Below are 24,909 nucleotides of genomic sequence, written 5' to 3' on the forward strand. Positions count from 1 at the left end.
CGGAAGCGCGGGAGGGACGTTGAGATGGAGTTAGTGAGGTACGGAAGGTGGGATGGAAGGAATGAGGGGGGTGGGATGGCAGGGAGGGAGTGAGGGGGCGTGAGAATAAAAGCAGGGAGGGCGGGACAGAGGGAGGGAGCGTGGGAAGGAAGGGAGGGAGGTCAGGAGGGTGGGACAGAGGGAGGGAGCGTGGGAAGGAAGGGAGGGAGGTCAGGAGGGTGGGACAGAGGGAGGGAGCGTGGGAAGAGAGGGTGGGAGGGAGGGAGGGTGGGAGGGAGTGTGGGAAGGAAGGGAGGGGGGGAGGGAGGGTGGGACAGAGGGAGGGAGCGTGGGAAGGAAGGGTGGGACGGAGGGAGGGAGGGTGGGACAGAGGGAGGGATGCATCCTCTCCTCCATCGATACACTCAGACTCATCGATTCCCTGTGAGCTCTGAGGGATATATAATGCCTGTGGATATTTCCCTCTCTTTCCGGTTTCTCTGCAGGGGACACCTTGTTTCAAATGGCAGAGGTACATCGACAGATTCAAGTACAGATGGAAGAAACGGTGAGATTGTTTATACCCAACATCCCGTCCCCATCAAACACTCAGCACGGGGTTAGATACAGAGTAAAGCTCCCTCTACACTGTCCCCATCAAACACTCCCAGGACAGGTACTGCACGGGGTTAGATACAGAGTAAAGCTCCCTCTACACTGTCCCCATCAAACACTCCCAGGACAGGTACAGCACGGGGTTAGATACAGAGTAAAGCTCTCTCTACACTGTCCCCATCAAACACTCCCAGGACAGGTACAGCACGGGTTTAGATACAGAGTAAAGCTCCCTCTACACAGTCCCCCATCAAACACTCCCAGGACAGCTACAGCACGGGGTTAGATCCAGAGTAAAGCTCCCTCTACACTGTCCCCATCAAACACTCCCAGGACAGGTACAGCACAGACTTAGATACAGAGTTAAGCTCCCTCTAATCTGTCCCCCATCAAACACTCCCAGGACAGGTACAGCACGGGGTTAGATACAGAGTAAAGCTTCCTCTACACTGTCCCCATCAAACACTCCCAGCACAGGTACAGCACGGGGTTAGATACAGAGTAAAGCTCCCTCGACACTGTCCCTCACCAAACACTCCCAGGACAGGTACAGCACGGAGTTAGATACAGAGTAAAGCTCCCTCTACACTGTCCCCATCAAACACTCCCAGGACAGATACAGCACGGGGTTAGATACAGAGTAAAGCTCCCTCTACACTGTCCCCATCAAACACTCCCAGGACAGGTACAGCACGGGGTTAGATACATAGTAAAGCTCCCTCTACACTGTCCCCATCAAACACTCCCAGGACAGGTACAGCACGGGGTTAGATACAGAGTAAAGCTCCCTCTACACTGTCCCCATCAAACACTCCCAGGACAGGAACAGCACGGGGTTAAATACAGAGTAAAGCTCCCTCTGCACTGTCCCCATCAAACACTCCCAGGACAGGAACAGCACGGGGTTAGACACAGAGTAAAGCTCCCTCTACACTGTCCCCATCAAACACTCCCAGGACAGGTACAGCACGGGGTTAGATACAGAGTAAAGCTCCCTCTACACTGTCCCCATCAAACACTCCCAGGACAGGAACAGCACGGGGTTAGATACAGAGTAAAGCTCCCTCTGCACTGTCCCCATCAAACACTCCCAGGACAGGTACAGCACGGGGTTAGATACAGAGTAAAGCTCCCTCTACACTGTCCCCATCAAACACTCCCAGGACAGGTACAGCACGGGGTTAGATACAGAGTGAAGCTCCCTCTACACTGTCCCAATCAAACACTCCCAGGACAGGTACAGCACGGGGTTAGATATAGAGTAAAGCTCCCTCTACACTGTCCCCATCAAACACTCCCAGGACAGGTACAACACGGGGTTAGATACAGAGTAAAGCTCCCTCTACACTGTCCCCATCACACACTCCCAGGACAGGTACAACACGGGGTTAGATACAGAGTAAAGCTCCCTCTACACTGTCCCCATCAAACACTCCCAGGACAGGTACAGCACGGGGTTAGATACAGAGTAAAGCTCCCTCTACACTGTCCCCATCAAACACTCCCAGGACAGGTACAACACGGGGTTAGATACAGAGTAAAGCTCCGTCTACACTGTCCCCCATCAAACACTCCCAGGACAGGTACAGCACGGGGTTAGATACAGAGTAAAGCTCCCTCTACACTGTCCCCATCACACACTCCCAGGACAGGTACAACACGGGGTTAGATACAGAGTAAAGCTCCCTCTACACTTTCCCCATCAAACACTCCCAGGACAGGTACAGCACGGGGTTAGATACAGAGTAAAGCTCCGTCTACACTGTCCCCCATCAAACACTCCCAGGACAGGTACAGCACGGGGTTAGATACAGAGTAAAGCTCCCTCTACACTGTCCCAATCAAACACTCCCAGGACAGGTACAGCACGGGGTTAGATACAGAGTAAAGCTCCCTCTACACTGTCCCCATCAAACACTCCCAGGACAGGTACAGCACGGGGTTAGATACGGAGTAAAGCTCCCTCTACACTGTCCCCATCAAACACTCCCAGGACAGGTACAGCACAGGGTTAGATACAGAGTAAAGCTCCCTCTACACTGTCCCCATCAAACACTCCCAGGACAGGTACAGCACGGGGTTAGATACAGAGTAAAGCTCCCTCTACACTGTCCCCATCAAACACTCCCAGGACAGGTACAGCACGGGGTTAGATACAGAGTAAAGCTCCCTCTACACTGTCCCCCATCAAACACTCCCAGGACAGCTACAGCACGGGGTTAGATACAGAGTAAAGCTCCCTCTACACTGTCCCCATCAAACACTCCCAGGACAGGTACAGCACAGAGTTAGATACAGAGTAAAGCTCCCTCTACACAGTCCCCCATCAAACACTCCCAGGACAGGTACAGCACGGGGTTAGATACAGAGTAAAGCTCCCTCTACACTGTCCCCATCAAACACTCCCAGGACAGGTACAGCACACAGTTAGATACAGAGTAAAGCTCCCTCTACACTGTCCCCCATCAAACACTCCCAGGACAGGTACAGCACAGGGTAAGATACAGAGTAAAGCTCCCTCTACACTGTCCCCCATCAAACACTCCCAGGACAGGTACAGCACGGCGTTAGATACAGAGTAAAGCTCCCTCTACACTGTCCCCCATCAAACACTCCCAGGACAGGTACAGCACGGGGTTAGATACAGAGTAAAGCTCCCTCTACACTGTCCCCCATCAAACACTCCCAGGGCAGGTACAGCACGGGGTTACATACAGAGTAAAGCTCCCTCTACACTGTCCCCCATCAAACACTCCCAGGACAGGTACAGCACGGGGTTAGATACAGAGTAAAGCTCCCTCTACACTGTCCCCCATCAAACACTCCCAGGACAGGTACAGCACGGGGTTCGATACAGAGTAAAGCTCCCTCTACACTGTCCCCCATCAAACACTCCCAGGACAGGTACAGCACGGGGTTAGATACAGAGTAAAGCTCCCTCTACACTGTCCCCCATCAAACACTCCCAGGACAGGTACAGCACGGGGTTAGATACAGAGTAAAGCTCCCTCTACACTGTCTCCATCAAACACTCCCAGGACAGGTACAGCACGGGGTTAGATACAGAGTAAAGTTCCCTCTACACTGTCCTCATCAAACACTCCCAGGACAGGTACAGCACGGGGTTAGATACAGAGTAAAGCTCCCTCTACACTGTCCCCATCAAACACTCCCAGGACAGGGACAGCACGGGGTTAGCTACAGAGTAAAGCTCCCTCTACACTGTCCCCATCAAACACTCCCAGGACAGGTACAGCACGGGGTTAGATACAGAGTAAAGCTCCCTCTACACTGTCCCCATCAAACACTCCCAGGACAGGTACAGCACGGGGTTAGATACAGAGTATAGCTCCCTCTACACTGTCCCCATCAAACACTCCCAGGACAGGTACAGCACGGGGTTAGATACAGAGTAAAGCTCCCTCTACACTGTCCCCCATCAAACACTCCCAGGACAGGTACAGCACGGGGTTAGATACAGAGTAAAGCTCCCTCTACACAGTCCCCCATCAAACACTCCCAGGACAGCTACAGCACGGGGTTAGATACAGAGTAAAGCTCCCTCTACACTGTCCCCATCAAACACTCCCAGGACAGGTACAGCACAGAGTTCGATACAGAGTTAAGCTCCCTCTAATCTGTCCCCCATCAAACACTCCCAGGACAGGTACAGCACGGGGTTAGATACAGAGTAAAGCTTCCTCTACACTGTCCCCATCAAACACTCCCAGCACAGGTACAGCACGGGGTTAGATACAGAGTAAAGCTCCCTCGACACTGTCCCTCACCAAATACTCCCAGGACAGGTACAGCACGGAGTTAGATACAGAGTAAAGCTCCCTCTGCACTGTCCCCCATCAAACACTCCCAGGACAGGTACAGCACGGGGTTAGATACAGAGTAAAGCTCCCTCTGCACTGTCCCCCATCAAACACTCCCAGGACAGGTACAGCACGGGGTTAGATACAGAGTAAAGCTCCCTCTGCACTGTCCCCCATGAAACACTCCCAGGACAGGTACAGCACGGGGTTAGATACAGAGTAAAGCTCCCTCTACACTGTCCCCCATCAAACACTCCCAGGACAGGTACAGCACGGGGTTAGATACAGAGTAAAGCTCCCTCTACACTGTCCCCCATCAAACACTCCCAGGACAGCTACAGCACGGGGTTAGATACAGAGTAAAGCTCCCTCTACACTGTCCCCATCAAACACTCCCAGGACAGGTACAGCACAGAGTTAGATACAGAGTAAAGCTCCCTCTACACTGTCCCCATCAAACACTCCCAGGACAGGTACAGCACGGGGTTAGATACAGAGTGAAGCTCCCTCTACACTGTCCCAATCAAACACTCCCAGGACAGGTACAGCACGGGGTTAGATATAGAGTAAAGCTCCCTCTACACTGTCCCCATCAAACACTCCCAGGACAGGTACAGCACAGAGTTAGATACAGAGTAAAGCTCCCTCTACACAGTCCCCCATCAAACACTCCCAGGACAGGTACAGCACGGGGTTAGATACAGAGTAAAGCTCCCTCTACACTGTCCCCATCAAACACTCCCAGGACAGGTACAGCACACAGTTAGATACAGAGTAAAGCTCCCTCTACACTGTCCCCCATCAAACACTCCCAGGACAGGTACAGCACAGGGTAAGATACAGAGTAAAGCTCCCTCTACACTGTCCCCCATCAAACACTCCCAGGACAGGTACAGCACGGCGTTAGATACAGAGTAAAGCTCCCTCTACACTGTCCCCCATCAAACACTCCCAGGACAGGTACAGCACGGGGTTAGATACAGAGTAAAGCTCCCTCTACACTGTCCCCCATCAAACACTCCCAGGGCAGGTACAGCACGGGGTTACATACAGAGTAAAGCTCCCTCTACACTGTCCCCCATCAAACACTCCCAGGACAGGTACAGCACGGGGTTAGATACAGAGTAAAGCTCCCTCTACACTGTCCCCCATCAAACACTCCCAGGACAGGTACAGCACGGGGTTCGATACAGAGTAAAGCTCCCTCTACACTGTCCCCCATCAAACACTCCCAGGACAGGTACAGCACGGGGTTAGATACAGAGTAAAGCTCCCTCTACACTGTCCCCCATCAAACACTCCCAGGACAGGTACAGCACGGGGTTAGATACAGAGTAAAGCTCCCTCTACACTGTCCCCATCAAACACTCCCAGGACAGGTACAGCACGGGGTTAGATACAGAGTAAAGTTCCCTCTACACTGTCCTCATCAAACACTCCCAGGACAGGTACAGCACGGGGTTAGATACAGAGTAAAGCTCCCTCTACACTGTCCCCATCAAACACTCCCAGGACAGGGACAGCACGGGGTTAGCTACAGAGTAAAGCTCCCTCTACACTGTCCCCATCAAACACTCCCAGGACAGGTACAGCACGGGGTTAGATACAGAGTAAAGCTCCCTCTACACTGTCCCCATCAAACACTCCCAGGACAGGTACAGCACGGGGTTAGATACAGAGTATAGCTCCCTCTACATTGTCCCCATCAAACACTCCCAGGACAGGTACAGCACGGGGTTAGATACAGAGTAAAGCTCCCTCTGCACTGTCCCCATCAAACACTCCCAGGACAGGTACAGCACGGGGTTAGATACAGAGTAAAGCTCCCTCTACACTGTCCCCATCAAACACTTCCAGGACAGGTACAACACGGGGTTAGATACAGAGTAAAGCTCCCTCTACACTGTCTCCATCAAACACTCCCAGGACAGGTACAGCACGGGGTTAGACACAGAGTAAAGCTCCCTCTACACTGTCCCCATCAAACACTCCCAGGACAGGTACAGCACGGGGTTAGATACAGAGTAAAGCTCCCTCTACACTGTCCCCATCAAACACTCCCAGGACAGGAACAGCACGGGGTGAGATACAGAGTAAAGCTCCCTCTACACTGTCCCCATCAAACACTCCCAGGACAGGTACGGCACGGGGTTCGATACAGAGTAAAGTTCCCTCTACACTGCCCCCATCAAACACTCCCAGGACAGGGACAGCACGGGGTTAGATACAGAGTAAAGCTCCCTCTACACTGTCCCCATCAAACACTCCCAGGACAGGTACAGCACGGGGTTAGATACAGAGTAAAGCTCCCTCTACACTGTCCCCATCAAACACTCCCAGGACAGGTACAGCACGGGGTTAGATACAGAGTAAAGGTCCCTCTACACTGTCCCCATCAAACACTCCCAGGGCAGGTACAGCACGGGGTTAGATACAGAGTAAAGCTCCCTCTCCACTGTCCCCATCAAACACTCCCAGGACAGATACAGCACGGGGTTAGATACAGAGTAAAGCTCCCTCTACACTGTCCCCATCAAACACTCCCAGGACAGGTACAGCACGGGGTTAGATACAGAGTAAAGCTCCCTCTGCACTGTCCCCATCAAACACTCCCAGGACAGGTACAGCACGGGGTTAGATACAGAGTAAAGCTCCCTCTACACTGTCCCCATCAAACACTTCCAGGACAGGTACAACATGGGGTTAGATACAGAGTAAAGCTCCCTCTACACTGTCTCCATCAAACACTCCCAGGACAGGTACAGCACGGGGTTAGACACAGAGTAAAGCTCCCTCTACACTGTCCCCATCAAACACTCCCAGGACAGGTACAGCACGGGGTTAGATACAGAGTAAAGCTCCCTCTACACTGTCCCCATCAAACACTCCCAGGACAGGAACAGCACGGGGTGAGATACAGAGTAAAGCTCCCTCTACACTGTCCCCATCAAACACTCCCAGGACAGGTACGGCACGGGGTTCGATACAGAGTAAAGTTCCCTCTACACTGCCCCCATCAAACACTCCCAGGACAGGGACAGCACGGGGTTAGATACAGAGTAAAGCTCCCTCTACACTGTCCCCATCAAACACTCCCAGGACAGGTACAGCACGGGGTTAGATACAGAGTAAAGCTCCCTCTACACTGTCCCCATCAAACACTCCCAGGACAGGTACAGCACGGGGTTAGATACAGAGTAAAGGTCCCTCTACACTGTCCCCATGAAACACTCCCAGGACAGGTACAGCACGGGGTTAGATACAGAGTAAAGCTCCCTCTACACTGTCCCCATCAAACACTCCCAGGGCAGGTACAGCACGGGGTTAGATACAGAGTAAAGCTCCCTCTCCACTGTCCCCATCAAACACTCCCAGGACAGATACAGCACGGGGTTAGATACAGAGTAAAGCTCCCTCTACACTGTCCCCATCAAACACTCCCAGGACAGGTACAGCACGGGGTTAGATACAGAGTAAAGCTCCCTCTACACTGTCCCCATCAAACACTCCCAGGACAGGGACAGCACGGGGTTAGCTACAGAGTAAAGCTCCCTCTACACTGTCCCCATCAAACACTCCCAGGACAGGTACAGCACGGGGTTAGATACAGAGTAAAGCTCCCTCTACACTGTCCCCATCAAACACTCCCAGGACAGGTACAGCACGGGGTTAGATACAGAGTATAGCTCCCTCTACACTGTCCCCATCAAACACTCCCAGGACAGGTACAGCACGGGGTTAGATACAGAGTAAAGCTCCCTCTACACTGTCCCCCATCAAACACTCCCAGGACAGGTACAGCACGGGGTTAGATACAGAGTAAAGCTCCCTCTACACAGTCCCCCATCAAACACTCCCAGGACAGCTACAGCACGGGGTTAGATACAGAGTAAAGCTCCCTCTACACTGTCCCCATCAAACACTCCCAGGACAGGTACAGCACAGAGTTAGATACAGAGTTAAGCTCCCTCTAATCTGTCCCCCATCAAACACTCCCAGGACAGGTACAGCACGGGGTTAGATACAGAGTAAAGCTTCCTCTACACTGTCCCCATCAAACACTCCCAGCACAGGTACAGCACGGGGTTAGATACAGAGTAAAGCTCCCTCGACACTGTCCCTCACCAAATACTCCCAGGACAGGTACAGCACGGAGTTAGATACAGAGTAAAGCTCCCTCTGCACTGTCCCCCATCAAACACTCCCAGGACAGGTACAGCACGGGGTTAGATACAGAGTAAAGCTCCCTCTGCACTGTCCCCCATCAAACACTCCCAGGACAGGTACAGCACGGGGTTAGATACAGAGTAAAGCTCCCTCTGCACTGTCCCCCATGAAACACTCCCAGGACAGGTACAGCACGGGGTTAGATACAGAGTAAAGCTCCCTCTACACTGTCCCCCATCAAACACTCCCAGGACAGGTACAGCACGGGGTTAGATACAGAGTAAAGCTCCCTCTACACTGTCCCCCATTAAACACTCCCAGGACAGCTACAGCACGGGGTTAGATACAGAGTAAAGCTCCCTCTACACTGTCCCCATCAAACACTCCCAGGACAGGTACAGCACAGAGTTAGATACAGAGTAAAGCTCCCTCTACACTGTCCCCATCAAACACTCCCAGGACAGGTACAGCACGGGGTTAGATACAGAGTGAAGCTCCCTCTACACTGTCCCAATCAAACACTCCCAGGACAGGTACAGCACGGGGTTAGATATAGAGTAAAGCTCCCTCTACACTGTCCCCATCAAACACTCCCAGGACAGGTACAGCACAGAGTTAGATACAGAGTAAAGCTCCCTCTACACAGTCCCCCATCAAACACTCCCAGGACAGGTACAGCACGGGGTTAGATACAGAGTAAAGCTCCCTCTACACTGTCCCCATCAAACACTCCCAGGACAGGTACAGCACACAGTTAGATACAGAGTAAAGCTCCCTCTACACTGTCCCCCATCAAACACTCCCAGGACAGGTACAGCACAGGGTAAGATACAGAGTAAAGCTCCCTCTACACTGTCCCCCATCAAACACTCCCAGGACAGGTACAGCACGGCGTTAGATACAGAGTAAAGCTCCCTCTACACTGTCCCCCATCAAACACTCCCAGGAATGGTACAGCACGGGGTTAGATACAGAGTAAAGCTCCCTCTACACTGTCCCCCATCAAACACTCCCAGGGCAGGTACAGCACGGGGTTACATACAGAGTAAAGCTCCCTCTACACTGTCCCCCATCAAACACTCCCAGGACAGGTACAGCACGGGGTTAGATACAGAGTAAAGCTCCCTCTACACTGTCCCCCATCAAACACTCCCAGGACAGGTACAGCACGGGGTTCGATACAGAGTAAAGCTCCCTCTACACTGTCCCCCATCAAACACTCCCAGGACAGGTACAGCACGGGGTTAGATACAGAGTAAAGCTCCCTCTACACTGTCCCCCATCAAACACTCCCAGGACAGGTACAGCACGGGGTTAGATACAGAGTAAAGCTCCCTCTACACTGTCCCCATCAAACACTCCCAGGACAGGTACAGCACGGGGTTAGATACAGAGTAAAGTTCCCTCTACACTGTCCTCATCAAACACTCCCAGGACAGGTACAGCACGGGGTTAGATACAGAGTAAAGCTCCCTCTACACTGTCCCCATCAAACACTCCCAGGACAGGGACAGCACGGGGTTAGCTACAGAGTAAAGCTCCCTCTACACTGTCCCCATCAAACACTCCCAGGACAGGTACAGCACGGGGTTAGATACAGAGTAAAGCTCCCTCTACACTGTCCCCATCAAACACTCCCAGGACAGGTACAGCACGGGGTTAGATACAGAGTATAGCTCCCTCTACATTGTCCCCATCAAACACTCCCAGGACAGGTACAGCACGGGGTTAGATACAGAGTAAAGCTCCCTCTGCACTGTCCCCATCAAACACTCCCAGGACAGGTACAGCACGGGGTTAGATACAGAGTAAAGCTCCCTCTACACTGTCCCCATCAAACACTTCCAGGACAGGTACAACACGGGGTTAGATACAGAGTAAAGCGCCCTCTACACTGTCTCCATCAAACACTCCCAGGACAGGTACAGCACGGGGTTAGACACAGAGTAAAGCTCCCTCTACACTGTCCCCATCAAACACTCCCAGGACAGGTACAGCACGGGGTTAGATACAGAGTAAAGCTCCCTCTACACTGTCCCCATCAAACACTCCCAGGACAGGAACAGCACGGGGTGAGATACAGAGTAAAGCTCCCTCTACACTGTCCCCATCAAACACTCCCAGGACAGGTACGGCACGGGGTTCGATACAGAGTAAAGTTCCCTCTACACTGCCCCCATCAAACACTCCCAGGACAGGGACAGCACGGGGTTAGATACAGAGTAAAGCTCCCTCTACACTGTCCCCATCAAACACTCCCAGGACAGGTACAGCACGGGGTTAGATACAGAGTAAAGCTCCCTCTACACTGTCCCCATCAAACACTCCCAGGACAGGTACAGCACGGGGTTAGATACAGAGTAAAGGTCCCTCTACACTGTCCCCATCAAACACTCCCAGGGCAGGTACAGCACGGGGTTAGATACAGAGTAAAGCTCCCTCTCCACTGTCCCCATCAAACACTCCCAGGACAGATACAGCACGGGGTTAGATACAGAGTAAAGCTCCCTCTACACTGTCCCCATCAAACACTCCCAGGACAGGTACAGCACGGGGTTAGATACAGAGTAAAGCTCCCTCTGCACTGTCCCCATCAAACACTCCCAGGACAGGTACAGCACGGGGTTAGATACAGAGTAAAGCTCCCTCTACACTGTCCCCATCAAACACTTCCAGGACAGGTACAACATGGGGTTAGATACAGAGTAAAGCTCCCTCTACACTGTCTCCATCAAACACTCCCAGGACAGGTACAGCACGGGGTTAGACACAGAGTAAAGCTCCCTCTACACTGTCCCCATCAAACACTCCCAGGACAGGTACAGCACGGGGTTAGATACAGAGTAAAGCTCCCTCTACACTGTCCCCATCAAACACTCCCAGGACAGGAACAGCACGGGGTGAGATACAGAGTAAAGCTCCCTCTACACTGTCCCCATCAAACACTCCCAGGACAGGTACGGCACGGGGTTCGATACAGAGTAAAGTTCCCTCTACACTGCCCCCATCAAACACTCCCAGGACAGGGACAGCACGGGGTTAGATACAGTGTAAAGCTCCCTCTACACTGTCCCCATCAAACACTCCCAGGACAGGTACAGCACGGGGTTAGATACAGAGTAAAGCTCCCTCTACACTGTCCCCATCAAACACTCCCAGGACAGGTACAGCACGGGGTTAGATACAGAGTAAAGCTCCCTCTACACTGTCCCCATCAAACACTCCCAGGACAGGTACAGCACGGGGTTAGATACAGAGTAAAGCTCCCTCTACACTGTCCCCATCAAACACTCCCAGGGCAGGTACAGCACGGGGTTAGATACAGAGTAAAGCTCCCTCTCCACTGTCCCCATCAAACACTCCCAGGACAGATACAGCACGGGGTTAGATACAGAGTAAAGCTCCCTCTACACTGTCCCCATCAAACACTCCCAGGACAGGTACAGCACGGGGTTAGATACAGAGTAAAGCTCCCTCTACACTGTCCCCATCAAACACTCCCAGGACAGGGACAGCACGGGGTTAGCTACAGAGTAAAGCTCCCTCTACACTGTCCCCATCAAACACTCCCAGGACAGGTACAGCACGGGGTTAGATACAGAGTAAAGCTCCCTCTACACTGTCCCCATCAAACACTCCCAGGACAGGTACAGCACGGGGTTAGATACAGAGTATAGCTCCCTCTACACTGTCCCCATCAAACACTCCCAGGACAGGTACAGCACGGGGTTAGATACAGAGTAAAGCTCCCTCTACACTGTCCCCCATCAAACACTCCCAGGACAGGTACAGCACGGGGTTAGATACAGAGTAAAGCTCCCTCTACACAGTCCCCCATCAAACACTCCCAGGACAGCTACAGCACGGGGTTAGATACAGAGTAAAGCTCCCTCTACACTGTCCCCATCAAACACTCCCAGGACAGGTACAGCACAGAGTTAGATACAGAGTTAAGCTCCCTCTAATCTGTCCCCCATCAAACACTCCCAGGACAGGTACAGCACGGGGTTAGATACAGAGTAAAGCTTCCTCTACACTGTCCCCATCAAACACTCCCAGCACAGGTACAGCACGGGGTTAGATACAGAGTAAAGCTCCCTCGACACTGTCCCTCACCAAATACTCCCAGGACAGGTACAGCACGGAGTTAGATACAGAGTAAAGCTCCCTCTGCACTGTCCCCCATCAAACACTCCCAGGACAGGTACAGCACGGGGTTAGATACAGAGTAAAGCTCCCTCTGCACTGTCCCCCATCAAACACTCCCAGGACAGGTACAGCACGGGGTTAGATACAGAGTAAAGCTCCCTCTGCACTGTCCCCCATGAAACACTCCCAGGACAGGTACAGCACGGGGTTAGATACAGAGTAAAGCTCCCTCTACACTGTCCCCCATCAAACACTCCCAGGACAGGTACAGCACGGGGTTAGATACAGAGTAAAGCTCCCTCTACACTGTCCCCCATCAAACACTCCCAGGACAGCTACAGCACGGGGTTAGATACAGAGTAAAGCTCCCTCTACACTGTCCCCATCAAACACTCCCAGGACAGGTACAGCACAGAGTTAGATACAGAGTAAAGCTCCCTCTACACTGTCCCCATCAAACACTCCCAGGACAGGTACAGCACGGGGTTAGATACAGAGTGAAGCTCCCTCTACACTGTCCCAATCAAACACTCCCAGGACAGGTACAGCACGGGGTTAGATATAGAGTAAAGCTCCCTCTACACTGTCCCCATCAAACACTCCCAGGACAGGTACAGCACAGAGTTAGATACAGAGTAAAGCTCCTTCTACACAGTCCCCCATCAAACACTCCCAGGACAGGTACAGCACGGGGTTAGATACAGAGTAAAGCTCCCTCTACACTGTCCCCATCAAACACTCCCAGGACAGGTACAGCACACAGTTAGATACAGAGTAAAGCTCCCTCTACACTGTCCCCCATCAAACACTCCCAGGACAGGTACAGCACAGGGTAAGATACAGAGTAAAGCTCCCTCTACACTGTCCCCCATCAAACACTCCCAGGACAGGTACAGCACGGCGTTAGATACAGAGTAAAGCTCCCTCTACACTGTCCCCCATCAAACACTCCCAGGACAGGTACAGCACGGGGTTAGATACAGAGTAAAGCTCCCTCTACACTGTCCCCCATCAAACACTCCCAGGGCAGGTACAGCACGGGGTTACATACAGAGTAAAGCTCCCTCTACACTGTCCCCCATCAAACACTCCCAGGACAGGTACAGCACGGGGTTAGATACAGAGTAAAGCTCCCTCTACACTGTCCCCCATCAAACACTCCCAGGACAGGTACAGCACGGGGTTCGATACAGAGTAAAGCTCCCTCTACACTGTCCCCCATCAAACACTCCCAGGACAGGTACAGCACGGGGTTAGATACAGAGTAAAGCTCCCTCTACACTGTCCCCCATCAAACACTCCCAGGACAGGTACAGCACGGGGTTAGATACAGAGTAAAGCTCCCTCTACACTGTCCCCATCAAACACTCCCAGGACAGGTACAGCACGGGGTTAGATACAGAGTAAAGTTCCCTCTACACTGTCCTCATCAAACACTCCCAGGACAGGTACAGCACGGGGTTAGATACAGAGTAAAGCTCCCTCTACACTGTCCCCATCAAACACTCCCAGGACAGGGACAGCACGGGGTTAGCTACAGAGTAAAGCTCCCTCTACACTGTCCCCATCAAACACTCCCAGGACAGGTACAGCACGGGGTTAGATACAGAGTAAAGCTCCCTCTACACTGTCCCCATCAAACACTCCCAGGACAGGTACAGCACGGGGTTAGATACAGAGTATAGCTCCCTCTACATTGTCCCCATCAAACACTCCCAGGACAGGTACAGCACGGGGTTAGATACAGAGTAAAGCTCCCTCTGCACTGTCCCCATCAAACACTCCCAGGACAGGTACAGCACGGGGTTAGATACAGAGTAAAGCTCCCTCTACACTGTCCCCATCAAACACTTCCAGGACAGGTACAACACGGGGTTAGATACAGAGTAAAGCTCCCTCTACACTGTCTCCATCAAACACTCCCAGGACAGGTACAGCACGGGGTTAGACACAGAGTAAAGCTCCCTCTACACTGTCCCCATCAAACACTCCCAGGACAGGTACAGCACGGGGTTAGATACAGAGTAAAGCTCCCTCTACACTGTCCCCATCAAACACTCCCAGGACAGGAACAGCACGGGGTGAGATACAGAGTAAAGCTCCCTCTACACTGTCCCCATCAAACACTCCCAGGACAGGTACGGCACGGGGTTCGATACAGAGTAAAGTTCCCTCTACACTGCCCCCATCAAACACTCCCAGGACAGGGACAGCACGGGGTTAGATACAGAGTAAAGCTCCCTCTACACTGTCCCCATCAAACACTCCCAGGACAGGTACAGCACGGGGTTAGATACAGAGTAAAGCTCCCTCTACACTGTCCCCATCAAACACTCCCAGGACAGGTACAGCACGGGGTTAGATACAGAGTAAAGGTCCCTCTACACTGTCCCCATCAAACACTCCCAGGGCAGGTACAGCACGGGGTTAGATACAGAGTAAAGCTCCCTCTCCACTGTCCCCATCAAACACTCCCAGGACAGATACAGCACGGGGTTAGATACAGAGTAAAGCTCCCTCTACACTGTCCCCATCAAACACTCCCAGGACAGGTACAGCACGGGGTTAGATACAGAGTAAAGCTCCCTCTGCACTGTCCCCATCAAACACTCCCAGGACAGGTACAGCACGGGGTTAGATACAGAGTAAAGCTCCCTCTACACTGTCCCCATCAAACACTTCCAGGACAGGTACAACATGGGGTTAGATACAGAGTAAAGCTCCCTCTACACTGTCTCCATCAAACACTCCCAGGACAGGTACAGCACGGGGTTAGACACAGAGTAAAGCTCCCTCTACACTGTCCCCATCAAACACTCCCAGGACAGGTACAGCACGGGGTTAGATACAGAGTAAAGCTCCCTCTACACTGTCCCCATCAAACACTCCCAGGACAGGAACAGCACGGGGTGAGATACAGAGTAAAGCTCCCTCTACACTGTCCCCATCAAACACTCCCAGGACAGGTACGGCACGGGGTTCGATACAGAGTAAAGTTCCCTCTACACTGCCCCCATCAAACACTCCCAGGACAGGGACAGCACGGGGTTAGATACAGAGTAAAGCTCCCTCTACACTGTCCCCATCAAACACTCCCAGGACAGGTACAGCACGGGGTTAGATACAGAGTAAAGCTCCCTCTACACTGTCCCCATCAAACACTCCCAGGACAGGTACGGCACGGGGTTCGATACAGAGTAAAGCTCCCTCTACACTGTCCCCATCAAACACTCCCAGGACAGGTACAGCATGGGGTTAGATACAGAGTAAAGCTCCCTCTACACTGTCCCCATCAAACACTCCCAGGTCGTGTACAGGATGGGAGACAGCGTGGATGCAGCACGGGGTTAGATACAGAGTGCAATGTGAGCTGATTTTGCCCCTCTCTTTTCTCCGATAGTTGAAGGTGTTCCATTCGGAATTGCTGATTCAATTGGAGCAGAAACTGGAACTGGATGTGAAATATTTAAGTGTAAGTGAAGTATCTGCTGCAGCTTTGTCCCCTGCACATGGATTCACCGATGTGGTGGCTTTTCAATCTCTGTTACCGCTGAGCTCCCACTTCTCAGTCCCAACATTCATTTCTCTGACTCTTCACCTAATCCAATTTAACCTGCTTTCTTCTGGAATATAGATGCTGGCGTTTATCTTGGACTACAGTTCGACCACACTGGGAGCACTCTGCACAGTTCCAGTCTCCGTATCCCTCGGTTAGACCACACTGGGAGCACTGTGCACAGTTCCGGTCTCCGTATCCCTCAGTTAGACCACACTGGGAGCACTGTGCACAGGTCCAGTCTCCGTATCCCTCAGTTAGACCACACTGGGAGCACCGTGCACAGGTCCAGTCTCCGTATCCCTCGGTTAGACCACACTGGGAGCACTGTGCACAGTTACAGTCTCCGTATCCCTCGGTTAGACCACACTGGGAGCACCGTGCACAGTTACAGTCTCCGTATCCCTCGGTTAGACCACACTGGGAGCACTGTGCACAGTTCCAGTCTCCGTATCCCTCGGTTAGACCACACTGGGATCACCGTGCACAGTTCTGGTTTCCGTATCCCTCGGTTCGACCACACTGGGAGCACTGTGCACAGTTCCAGTCTCCCTATCCCTCGGTTAGACCACACTGGGAGCACCGTGCACAGTTCCAGTCTCCGTATCCCTCGGTTAGACCACACTGGGAGCACCGTGCACAGTTCCAGTCTCCGTATCCCTCGGTTAGACCACACTGGGAGCACCGTGCACAGTTCCGGTCTCCGTATCCCTCGGTTAGACCCACACTGGGAGCACCGTGCACAGTTCGAGTACCCGTATCCCTCAGTTAGACCACACTGGGAGCACTGTGCACAGTTCCGGTCTCCGTATCCCTCAGTTAGACCACACTGGGAGCACCGTGCACAGTTCCAGTCTCCGTATCCCTCGGTTAGACCACACTGGGAGCACCGTGCACAGTTCCAGTCTCCGTATCCCTCGGTTAGACCACACTGGGAGCACTGTGCACAGTTCCAGTCTCCGTATCCCTCGGTTAGACCACACTGGTAGCACCGTGCACAGTTCCAGACTCCGTATTCCTCAGTTAGACCACACTGGGAGCACTGTGCACAGTTCCAGTCTCCGTATCCCTTGGTTAGACCACACTGGGAGCACCGTGCACAGTTCCAGTCTCCGTATCCCTCGGTTAGACCACACTGGGAGCACCGTGCACAGTTCCAGTCTCCGTATCCCTCGGTTAGACCACACTGGGAGCACCGTGCACAGTTCCAGTCTCCGTATCCCTCGGTTAGACCACACTGGGAGCACCGTGCACAGTTCCAGTCTCCGTATCCCTCAGTTAGACCACACTGGGAGCACCGTGCACAGTTCCAGTCTCCGTATCCCTCAGTTAGACCACACTGGGAGCACCGTGCACAGTTCCGGTCTCCGTATCCCTCGGTTAGACCACACTGGGATCACCGTGCACAGTTCCGGTTTCCGTATCCCTCGGTTAGACCACACTGGGAGCACCGTGCACAGTTCCAGTCTCCGTATCCCTCGGTTAGACCACACTGGGAGCACCGTGCACAGTTCCAGTCTCCGTATCCCTCGGTTAGACCCACACTGGGAGCACCGTGCACAGTTCGAGTATCCGTATCCCTCGGTTAGACCACACTGGGAGCACTGTGCACAGTTCCAGTCTCCGTATCCCTCGGTTAGACCACACTGGGAGCACTGTGCACAGTTCCAGTCTCTGTATCCCTCAGTTAGACCACACTGGGAGCACTGTGCACAGTTCCAGTCTCTGTATCCCTCAGTTAGACCACACTGGGAGCACCGTGCACAGTTCCAGTCTCCCTATCCCTCGGTTAGACCACACTGGGAGCACCGTGCACAGTTCCAGTCTCCGTGTCCCTCGGTTAGACCACACTGGGAGCACTGTGCACAGTTCCAGTCTCCGTATCCCTCGGTTAGACCACACTGGGAGCACTGTGCACAGTTCCAGTCTCTGTACCCCTCAGTTAGACCACACTGGGAGCACCGTGTACAGTTCCAGTCTCCGTATCCCTCGGTTAGACCACACTGGGAGCACCGTGCACAGTTCCAGTCTCCGTATCCCTCGGTTAGACCACACTGGGAGCACCGTGCACAGTTCCAGTCTCCGTATCCCTCGGTTAGACCCACACTGGGAGCACCGTGTACAGTTCCAGTCTCCGTATCCCTCGGTTAGACCACACTGGGAGCACCGTGCACAGTTCCAGTCTCCGTATCCCTCGGTTAGACCACACTGGGAGCACTGTGCACAGTTCCAGTCTCTGTATCCCTCAGTTAGACCACACTGGGAGCACTGTGCACAGTTCCAGTCTCTGTATCCCTCAGTTAGACCACACTGGGAGCACTGTGCACAGTTCCAGTCTCCGTATCCCTCGGTTAGACCACACTGGGAGCACTGTGCACAGTTCCGGTCTCCGTATCCCTCGGTTAGACCACACTGGGAGCACTGTGCACAGTTCCAGTCTCCGTATCCCTCGGTTAGACCACACTGGGAGCACTGTGCACAGTTCCGGTCTCCGTATCCCTCGGTTAGACCACACTGGGAGCACTGTGCACAGTTCCAGTTCCGTATCCCTCGGTTAGACCACACTGGGAGCACTGTGCACAGTTCCAGTCTCTGTATCCCTCAGTTAGACCACACTGGGAGCACCGTGCACAGTTCCAGTCTCCCTATCCCTCGGTTAGACCACACTGGGAGCACTGTGCACAGTTCCAGTTCCGTATCCCTCGGTTAGACCACACTGGGAGCACTGTGCACAGTTCCAGTCTCTGTATCCCTCAGTTAGACCACACTGGGAGCACCGTGCACAGTTCCAGTCTCCCTATCCCTCGGTTAGACCACACTGGGAGCACCGTGCACAGTTCCGGTCTCCGTATCCCTCGGTTAGACCACACTGGGAGCACTGTGCACAGTTCCAGTTCCGTATCCCTCGGTTAGACCACACTGGGAGCACTGTGCACAGTTCCAGTCTCTGTATCCCTCAGTTAGACCACACTGGGAGCACCGTGCACAGTTCGAGTATCCGTATCCCTCGGTTAGACCACACTGGGGGCACTGTGCACAGTTCCAGTCTCCGTATCCCTCTGTTAGACCACACTGGGAGCACTGTGCACAGTTCCAGTCTCTGTATCCCTCAGTTAGACCACACTGGGAGCACCGTGCACAGTTCCAGTCTCCGTATCCCTCGGTTAGACCACACTGGGAGCACTGTGCACAGTTCCGGTCTCCGTATCCCTCGGTTAGACCACACTGGGAGCACTGTGCACAGTTCCAGTCTCCGTATCCCTCGGTTAGACCACACTGGGAGCACTGTGCACAGTTCCAGTCTCCGTATCCCTCGGTTAGACCACACTGGGAGCACCGTGCACAGTTCCAGTCTCCGTATCCCTCGGTTAGACCACACTGGGAGCACTGTGCACAGTTCCGGTCTCCGTATCCCTCGGTTAGACCACACTGGGAGCACTGTGCACAGTTCCAGTCTCCGTATCCCTCAGTTAGACCCACACTGGGAGCACTGTGCACAGTTCCAGTCTCCGTATCCCTCAGTTAGACCACACTGGGAGCACTGTGCACAGTTCCAGTCTCCGTATCCCTCGGTTAGACCACACTGGGAGCACTGTGCACAGTTCCAGTCTCCGTATCCCTCGGTTAGACCACACTGGGAGCACCGTGCACAGTTCCAGTCTCCGTATCCCTCAGTTAGACCACACTGGGAGCACTGTGCACAGTTCCAGTCTCCGTATCCCTCGGTTAGACCACACTGGGAGCACCGTGCACAGTTCCAGTCTCCGTATTATTAGAAAGATTCTAAGACGTGGCACAGTGATCATCACTGCTGTTCGATTCCCGGCTTGGGTCACTGTCTGTGTGGAGTTTGCACGTTCTCCCCGTGTCTGCGTGGGTTTGCTCCGGGTGCTCCGGTTTCCTCCCACAGTCTGAAAGACGTGCTGGTTGGGTGGATTGACCATGATAAATAGCCTCTTAGCGTCAGAGGTTTGGAGCCGGTGGATAAAAGCTGTGGCGGACTGGTTGCAGGTGTGTGGCCATTCAGCTTTTGGGGAAAGTTTGAACTGTTGAGTGGTTTTAGACAGGAGTTAACTGTGGAGATCTATTACATAACCGTGTTTGATTGGTTCACTCCACTGCCCCCTGGAGAGAGAGGGGCGTCCAATGAGAGATTGAGCGGAACGGGTGGACAATCTCTGGAGTTTGGGGGAATGAGAGGAGATTCCATCCCAACGGATCCAATTCTGGGAGTGGGGGGGAGGGGGTTTGACACACTCGATGCTGAGAGGCTGTTTTCCCCCCGATACCCACCAGAGACTCTGGGTCCAGGGGGAGCCGGCGGGGACCTCAGGATCAGGGGGAGCCGGCGGGGACTCAGGATCAGGGGGAGCCGGCGGAGACCTCAGGATCAGGGGGAGCCGGCGGAGACCTCAGGATCAGGGGGAGCCGGCGGGGACTCAGGATCAGGGGGGGCCGGCGGAGACCTCAGGATCAGGGGGAGCCGGCGGGGACTCAGGATCAGGGGGAGCCGGCGGAGACCTCAGGATCAGGGGGAGCCGGCGGAGACCTCAGGATCAGGGGGAGCCGGCGGAGACCTCAGGATCAGGGGGAGCCGGCGGGGACTCAGGATCAGGGGGAGCCGGCGGGGACCTCAGGATCAGGGGGAGCCGGCGGAGACCTCAGGATCAGGGGGAGCCGGCGGAGACCTCAGGATCAGGGGGAGCCGGCGGAGACCTCAGGATCAGGGGGAGCCGGCGGGGACTCAGGATCAGCGGCGGCCATTTTGGACTGAGGTGGGGACAGAATTTCTTCACTCGGTTGCGGGGGGGGGGGAATTATCACAAATCCATCCCCCCCACCACTCACCCCCCCCTCACCGAGGGGGCACCCTCAGCATCGGGTCTGTCAGAGACTATGGAAATCGGAGAAGGCGGAGTGTGGAGCCTGGTCGGTCAGACAGGATGGGCTTGAATGGGAGGAGGGGGAGCAGGGTGGGTGCAGCAGGCGAGAGAGGGACAGAACAGCCTCCTTCACCTACCCCTCCATCTTCGGCTCTTGCACAGCTACCCGCCTGCAATGTAACCATTGCTCTGGTCAGGGAGAAGGACCCGTGTCCATGCAGGATATTGTATGGACGCCTGTTGGGCACCTTCTTGTGGGGGGTCCTCGCACCAAGCAGGGCGTCTGACCTCAGCTTGAATCGAGGGTCAAATGGTTCAAGCCAATTCGACAAGAGGAGCTTCATTCTCCTTCCAATCTCCTCCCATCCAGTCCACACTCCGGAAATATCAAATGGAAATCAGGACAAAGGCAGATTCCATCGGCAAATATCACTCGGAGCTGAAGAAACTCCGGAGGAAGAGTCAACTCAGCAAGAATCCACAGAAATATGGGGACCGGGAAATGCAGGTAACTCCCTCCCTCAGTCCCCAAACTGTGACACTCCCTCCCTCCCTCCCTCAGTCCCCAAACTGTGACACTCCCTCCCTCAGTCCCCAAACTGTGACACTCCCTCCCTCCCTCCCTCAGTCCCCAAACTGTGACACTCCCTCCCTCCCTCCCTCAGTCCCCAAACTGTGACAGTCCCTCCCTCAGTCCCCAAACTGTGACACTCCCTCCCTCAGTCCCCAAACTGTGACACTCCCTCCCTCCCTCCCTCAGTCCCCAAACTGTGACACTCCCTCCCTCAGTCCCCAAACTGTGACACTCCCTCCCTCCCTCCCTCAGTCCCCAAACTGTGACACTCCCTCCCTCCCTCCCTCAGTCCCCAAACTGTGACAGTCCCTCCCTCAGTCCCCAAACTGTGACACTCCCTCCCTCCCTCAGTCCCCAAACTGTGACACTCCCTCCCTCAGTCCCCAAACTGTGACACTCCCTCCCTCAGTCCCCAAACTGTGACACTCCCTCCCTCCCTCAGTCCCCAAACTGTGACACTCCCTCCCTCCCTCCCTCAGTCCCCAAACTGTGACAGTCCCTCCCTCAGTCCCCAAACTGTGACACTCCCTCCCTCCCTCAGTCCCCAAACTGTGACACTCCCTCCCTCCCTCCCTCAGTCCCCAAACTGTGACAGTCCCTCCCTCAGTCCCCAAACTGTGACACTCCCTCCCTCCCTCAGTCCCCAAACTGTGTCACTCCCTCCCTCCCTCCCTCAGTCCCCAAACTGTGACAGTCCCTCCCTCAGTCCCCAAACTGTGACACTCCCTCCCTCCCTCAGTCCCCAAACTGTGACACTCTCTCCCTCCCTCAGTCCCCAAACTGTGACACTCCCTCCCTCCCTCCGTCTCCAAACTGTGACACTCCCTCCCTCCCTCCCTCCATGTGTGAGAGTGTGCGTGAGAGAGTGTGTGTGCGTGAGAGAGTGTGTGTGCGTGAGAGAGTGTGTGTGCGTGAGAGAGTGTGTGTGCGCGAGAGAGGGTGTGTGCGCGAGAGAGGGTGTGTGTGCGAGAGAGTGTGTGTGTGTGTGAGAGAGAGTGTGTGTGTGTGAGAGAGAGGGCGTGTGTGTGTGAGAGAGAGGGCGTGTGTGCGAGAGAGTGTGTGTGTGCGAGAGAGAGTGTGTGTGTGAGAGAGTGTGAGTGTGTGAGAGGGAGAGTGTGTGAGAGGGAGAGTGTGTGAGAGGGAGAGTGTGTGAGAGGGAGAGTGTGTGAGAGGGAGAGTGTGTGAGAGGGAGAGTGTGTGAGAGGGAGAGTGTGTGAGAGGGAGAGTGTGTGAGAGGGAGAGTGTGTGTGTGTGTGAGAGAGAGTGTGTGTGTGTGTGAGAGAGAGGGCGTGTGTGCGAGAGAGAGTGTGTGTGTGAGAGAGTGTGTGTGTGAGAGAGAGTGTGTGTGAGAGAGAGGGCGTGTGTGCGAGAGAGAGTGTGTGTGTGAGAGAGTGTGAGTGTGTGAGAGTGTGAGTGTGTGAGAGGGAGAGTGTGTGAGAGGGAGAGTGTGTGTGTGGGGGAGTGTGTGAGTGTGGGGGAGTGTGTGAGTGTGGGGAGTGTGTGAGTGTGGGGGAGTGTGTGAGTGTGGGGGAGTGTGTGAGTGTGGGGGAGTGTGTGAGTGTGGGGGAGAGTGTGAGTGTGGGGGAGAGTGTGAGTGTGGGGGAGTGTGTGAGTGTGGGGGAGTGTGTGAGTGTGGGGAGTGTGTGAGTGTGGGGGAGAGTGTGAGTGTGGGGGAGAGTGTGAGTGTGGGGGAGAGTGTGAGTGTGGGGTAGAGTGTGAGTGTGGGAGAGAGTGTGAGTGTGGGAGAGAGTGTGAGTGGTGGGAGAGAGTGTGTGTGTGGGAGAGAGTGTGAGTGTGGGAGAGAGTGTGAGTGTGGGAGAGAGTGTGAGTGTGGGGGAGAGTGTGAGTGTGGGTGAGAGTGTGAGTGTGGGAGAGAGTGTGAGTGTGGGAGAGAGAGTGTGAGTGTGGGAGAGAGTGTGGTGTGGGAGAGAGTGTGTGTGTGGGAGAGAGTTGTGAGTGTGGGAGAGAGTGTGGTGTGTGGGAGAGAGTGTGAGTGTGGGGGAGAGTGTGAGTGTGGGTGAGAGTGTGAGTGTGGGAGAGAGTGTGAGTGTGGGAGAGAGAGTGTGAGTGTGGGAGAGAGAGTGTGAGTGTGGGAGAGAGAGTGTGAGTGTGGGGGAGAGTGTGAGTGTGGGAGAGTGTGAGTGTGGGGGAGAGAGTGTGAGTGTGGGGGAGAGAGTGTGAGTGTGGGGGAGAGAGTGTGAGTGTGGGGGAGAGAGTGTGAGTGTGGGGGAGAGAGTGTGAGTGTGGGGGAGAGAGTGTGAGTGTGGGGAGAGTGTGAGTGTGGGTGAGTGTGAGTGTGGGGGGAGTGTGAGTGTGGGAGAGAGTGTGGGAGAGAGTGTGGGGGAGAGAGTGTGTGTGAGTGTGAGTGTGGACAGGGGGAGTGTGGGGGAGAGAGTGTGTGAGTGTGAGTGGGGGGAGAGAGTGTGTGTGAGTGAGTGTGGGGGAGAGAGTGTGGGGAGAGAGTGTGTGTGAGTGTGAGTGTGGACAGGGGGAGTGTGGGGGAGAGTGTGTGTGAGTGTGGACAGGGGGAGTGTGGGGGAGAGAGTGTGTGTGAGTGTGAGTGTGTGTGGGAGAGTGTGGGGAGAGAGTGTGTGTGAGTGTGAGTGTGGACAGGGGGAGTGTGGGAGAGAGTGTGTGTGAGTGTGAGTGTGGACAGGGGGAGTGTGGGAGAGTGTGTGTGTGAGTGTGAGTGTGGACAGGGGGAGTGTGGGAGAGTGTGGGAGAGTGTGGGGAGAGTGTGTGTGGGAGAGTGTGTGTGAGTGTGTGTGGGAGAGTGTGGGGGAGAGAGTGTGTGTGAGTGTGTGTGTGTGTGAGTGTGTGTGAGTGTGAGTGTGGACAGGGGGAGTGTGGGGGAGAGAGTGAGTGTGAGTGTGTGGGGGAGAGAGTGTGTGTGAGTGTGAGTGTGGACAGGGGGAGTGTGGAGAGAGTGTGTGTGTGAGTGTGAGTGTGACAGGGGAAGTGTGGGAGAGTGTGTGTGTGAGTGTGAGTGTGGACAGGGGGAGTGTGGGAGAGAGAGTGTGTGTGAGTGTGAGTGTGTGTGGGAGAGTGTGGGGGAGAGAGTGTGTGTGAGTGTGTGAGAGTGTGGACAGGGGGTGTGTGGGGGAGAGAGTGTGTGTGAGTGTGGACAGGGGGAGTGTGGGGGAGAGAGTGTGTGTGAGTGTGAGT

General features: G+C 54.3%; 1 protein-coding gene across 1 annotated transcript; it reads left to right on the top strand.

The window, feature by feature from the left end:
* Positions 1 to 485: 485 nt before the first annotated feature.
* Positions 486 to 21,678, top strand: LOC144489564 (BAR/IMD domain-containing adapter protein 2-like; the record flags this gene model as incomplete). The annotated part of the gene is made up of 3 exons (XM_078207427.1): positions 486 to 547; positions 16,132 to 16,203; positions 21,541 to 21,678. Coding segments are annotated over 3 exons (272 nt in total), but the record flags the coding sequence as incomplete, so codon positions are not given.
* Positions 21,679 to 24,909: the final 3,231 nt, after the last annotated feature.

Source organism: Mustelus asterias, unplaced genomic scaffold (assembly GCF_964213995.1).
Source record: "Mustelus asterias unplaced genomic scaffold, sMusAst1.hap1.1 HAP1_SCAFFOLD_2315, whole genome shotgun sequence".
NCBI lineage: Eukaryota > Metazoa > Chordata > Chondrichthyes > Carcharhiniformes > Triakidae > Mustelus > Mustelus asterias.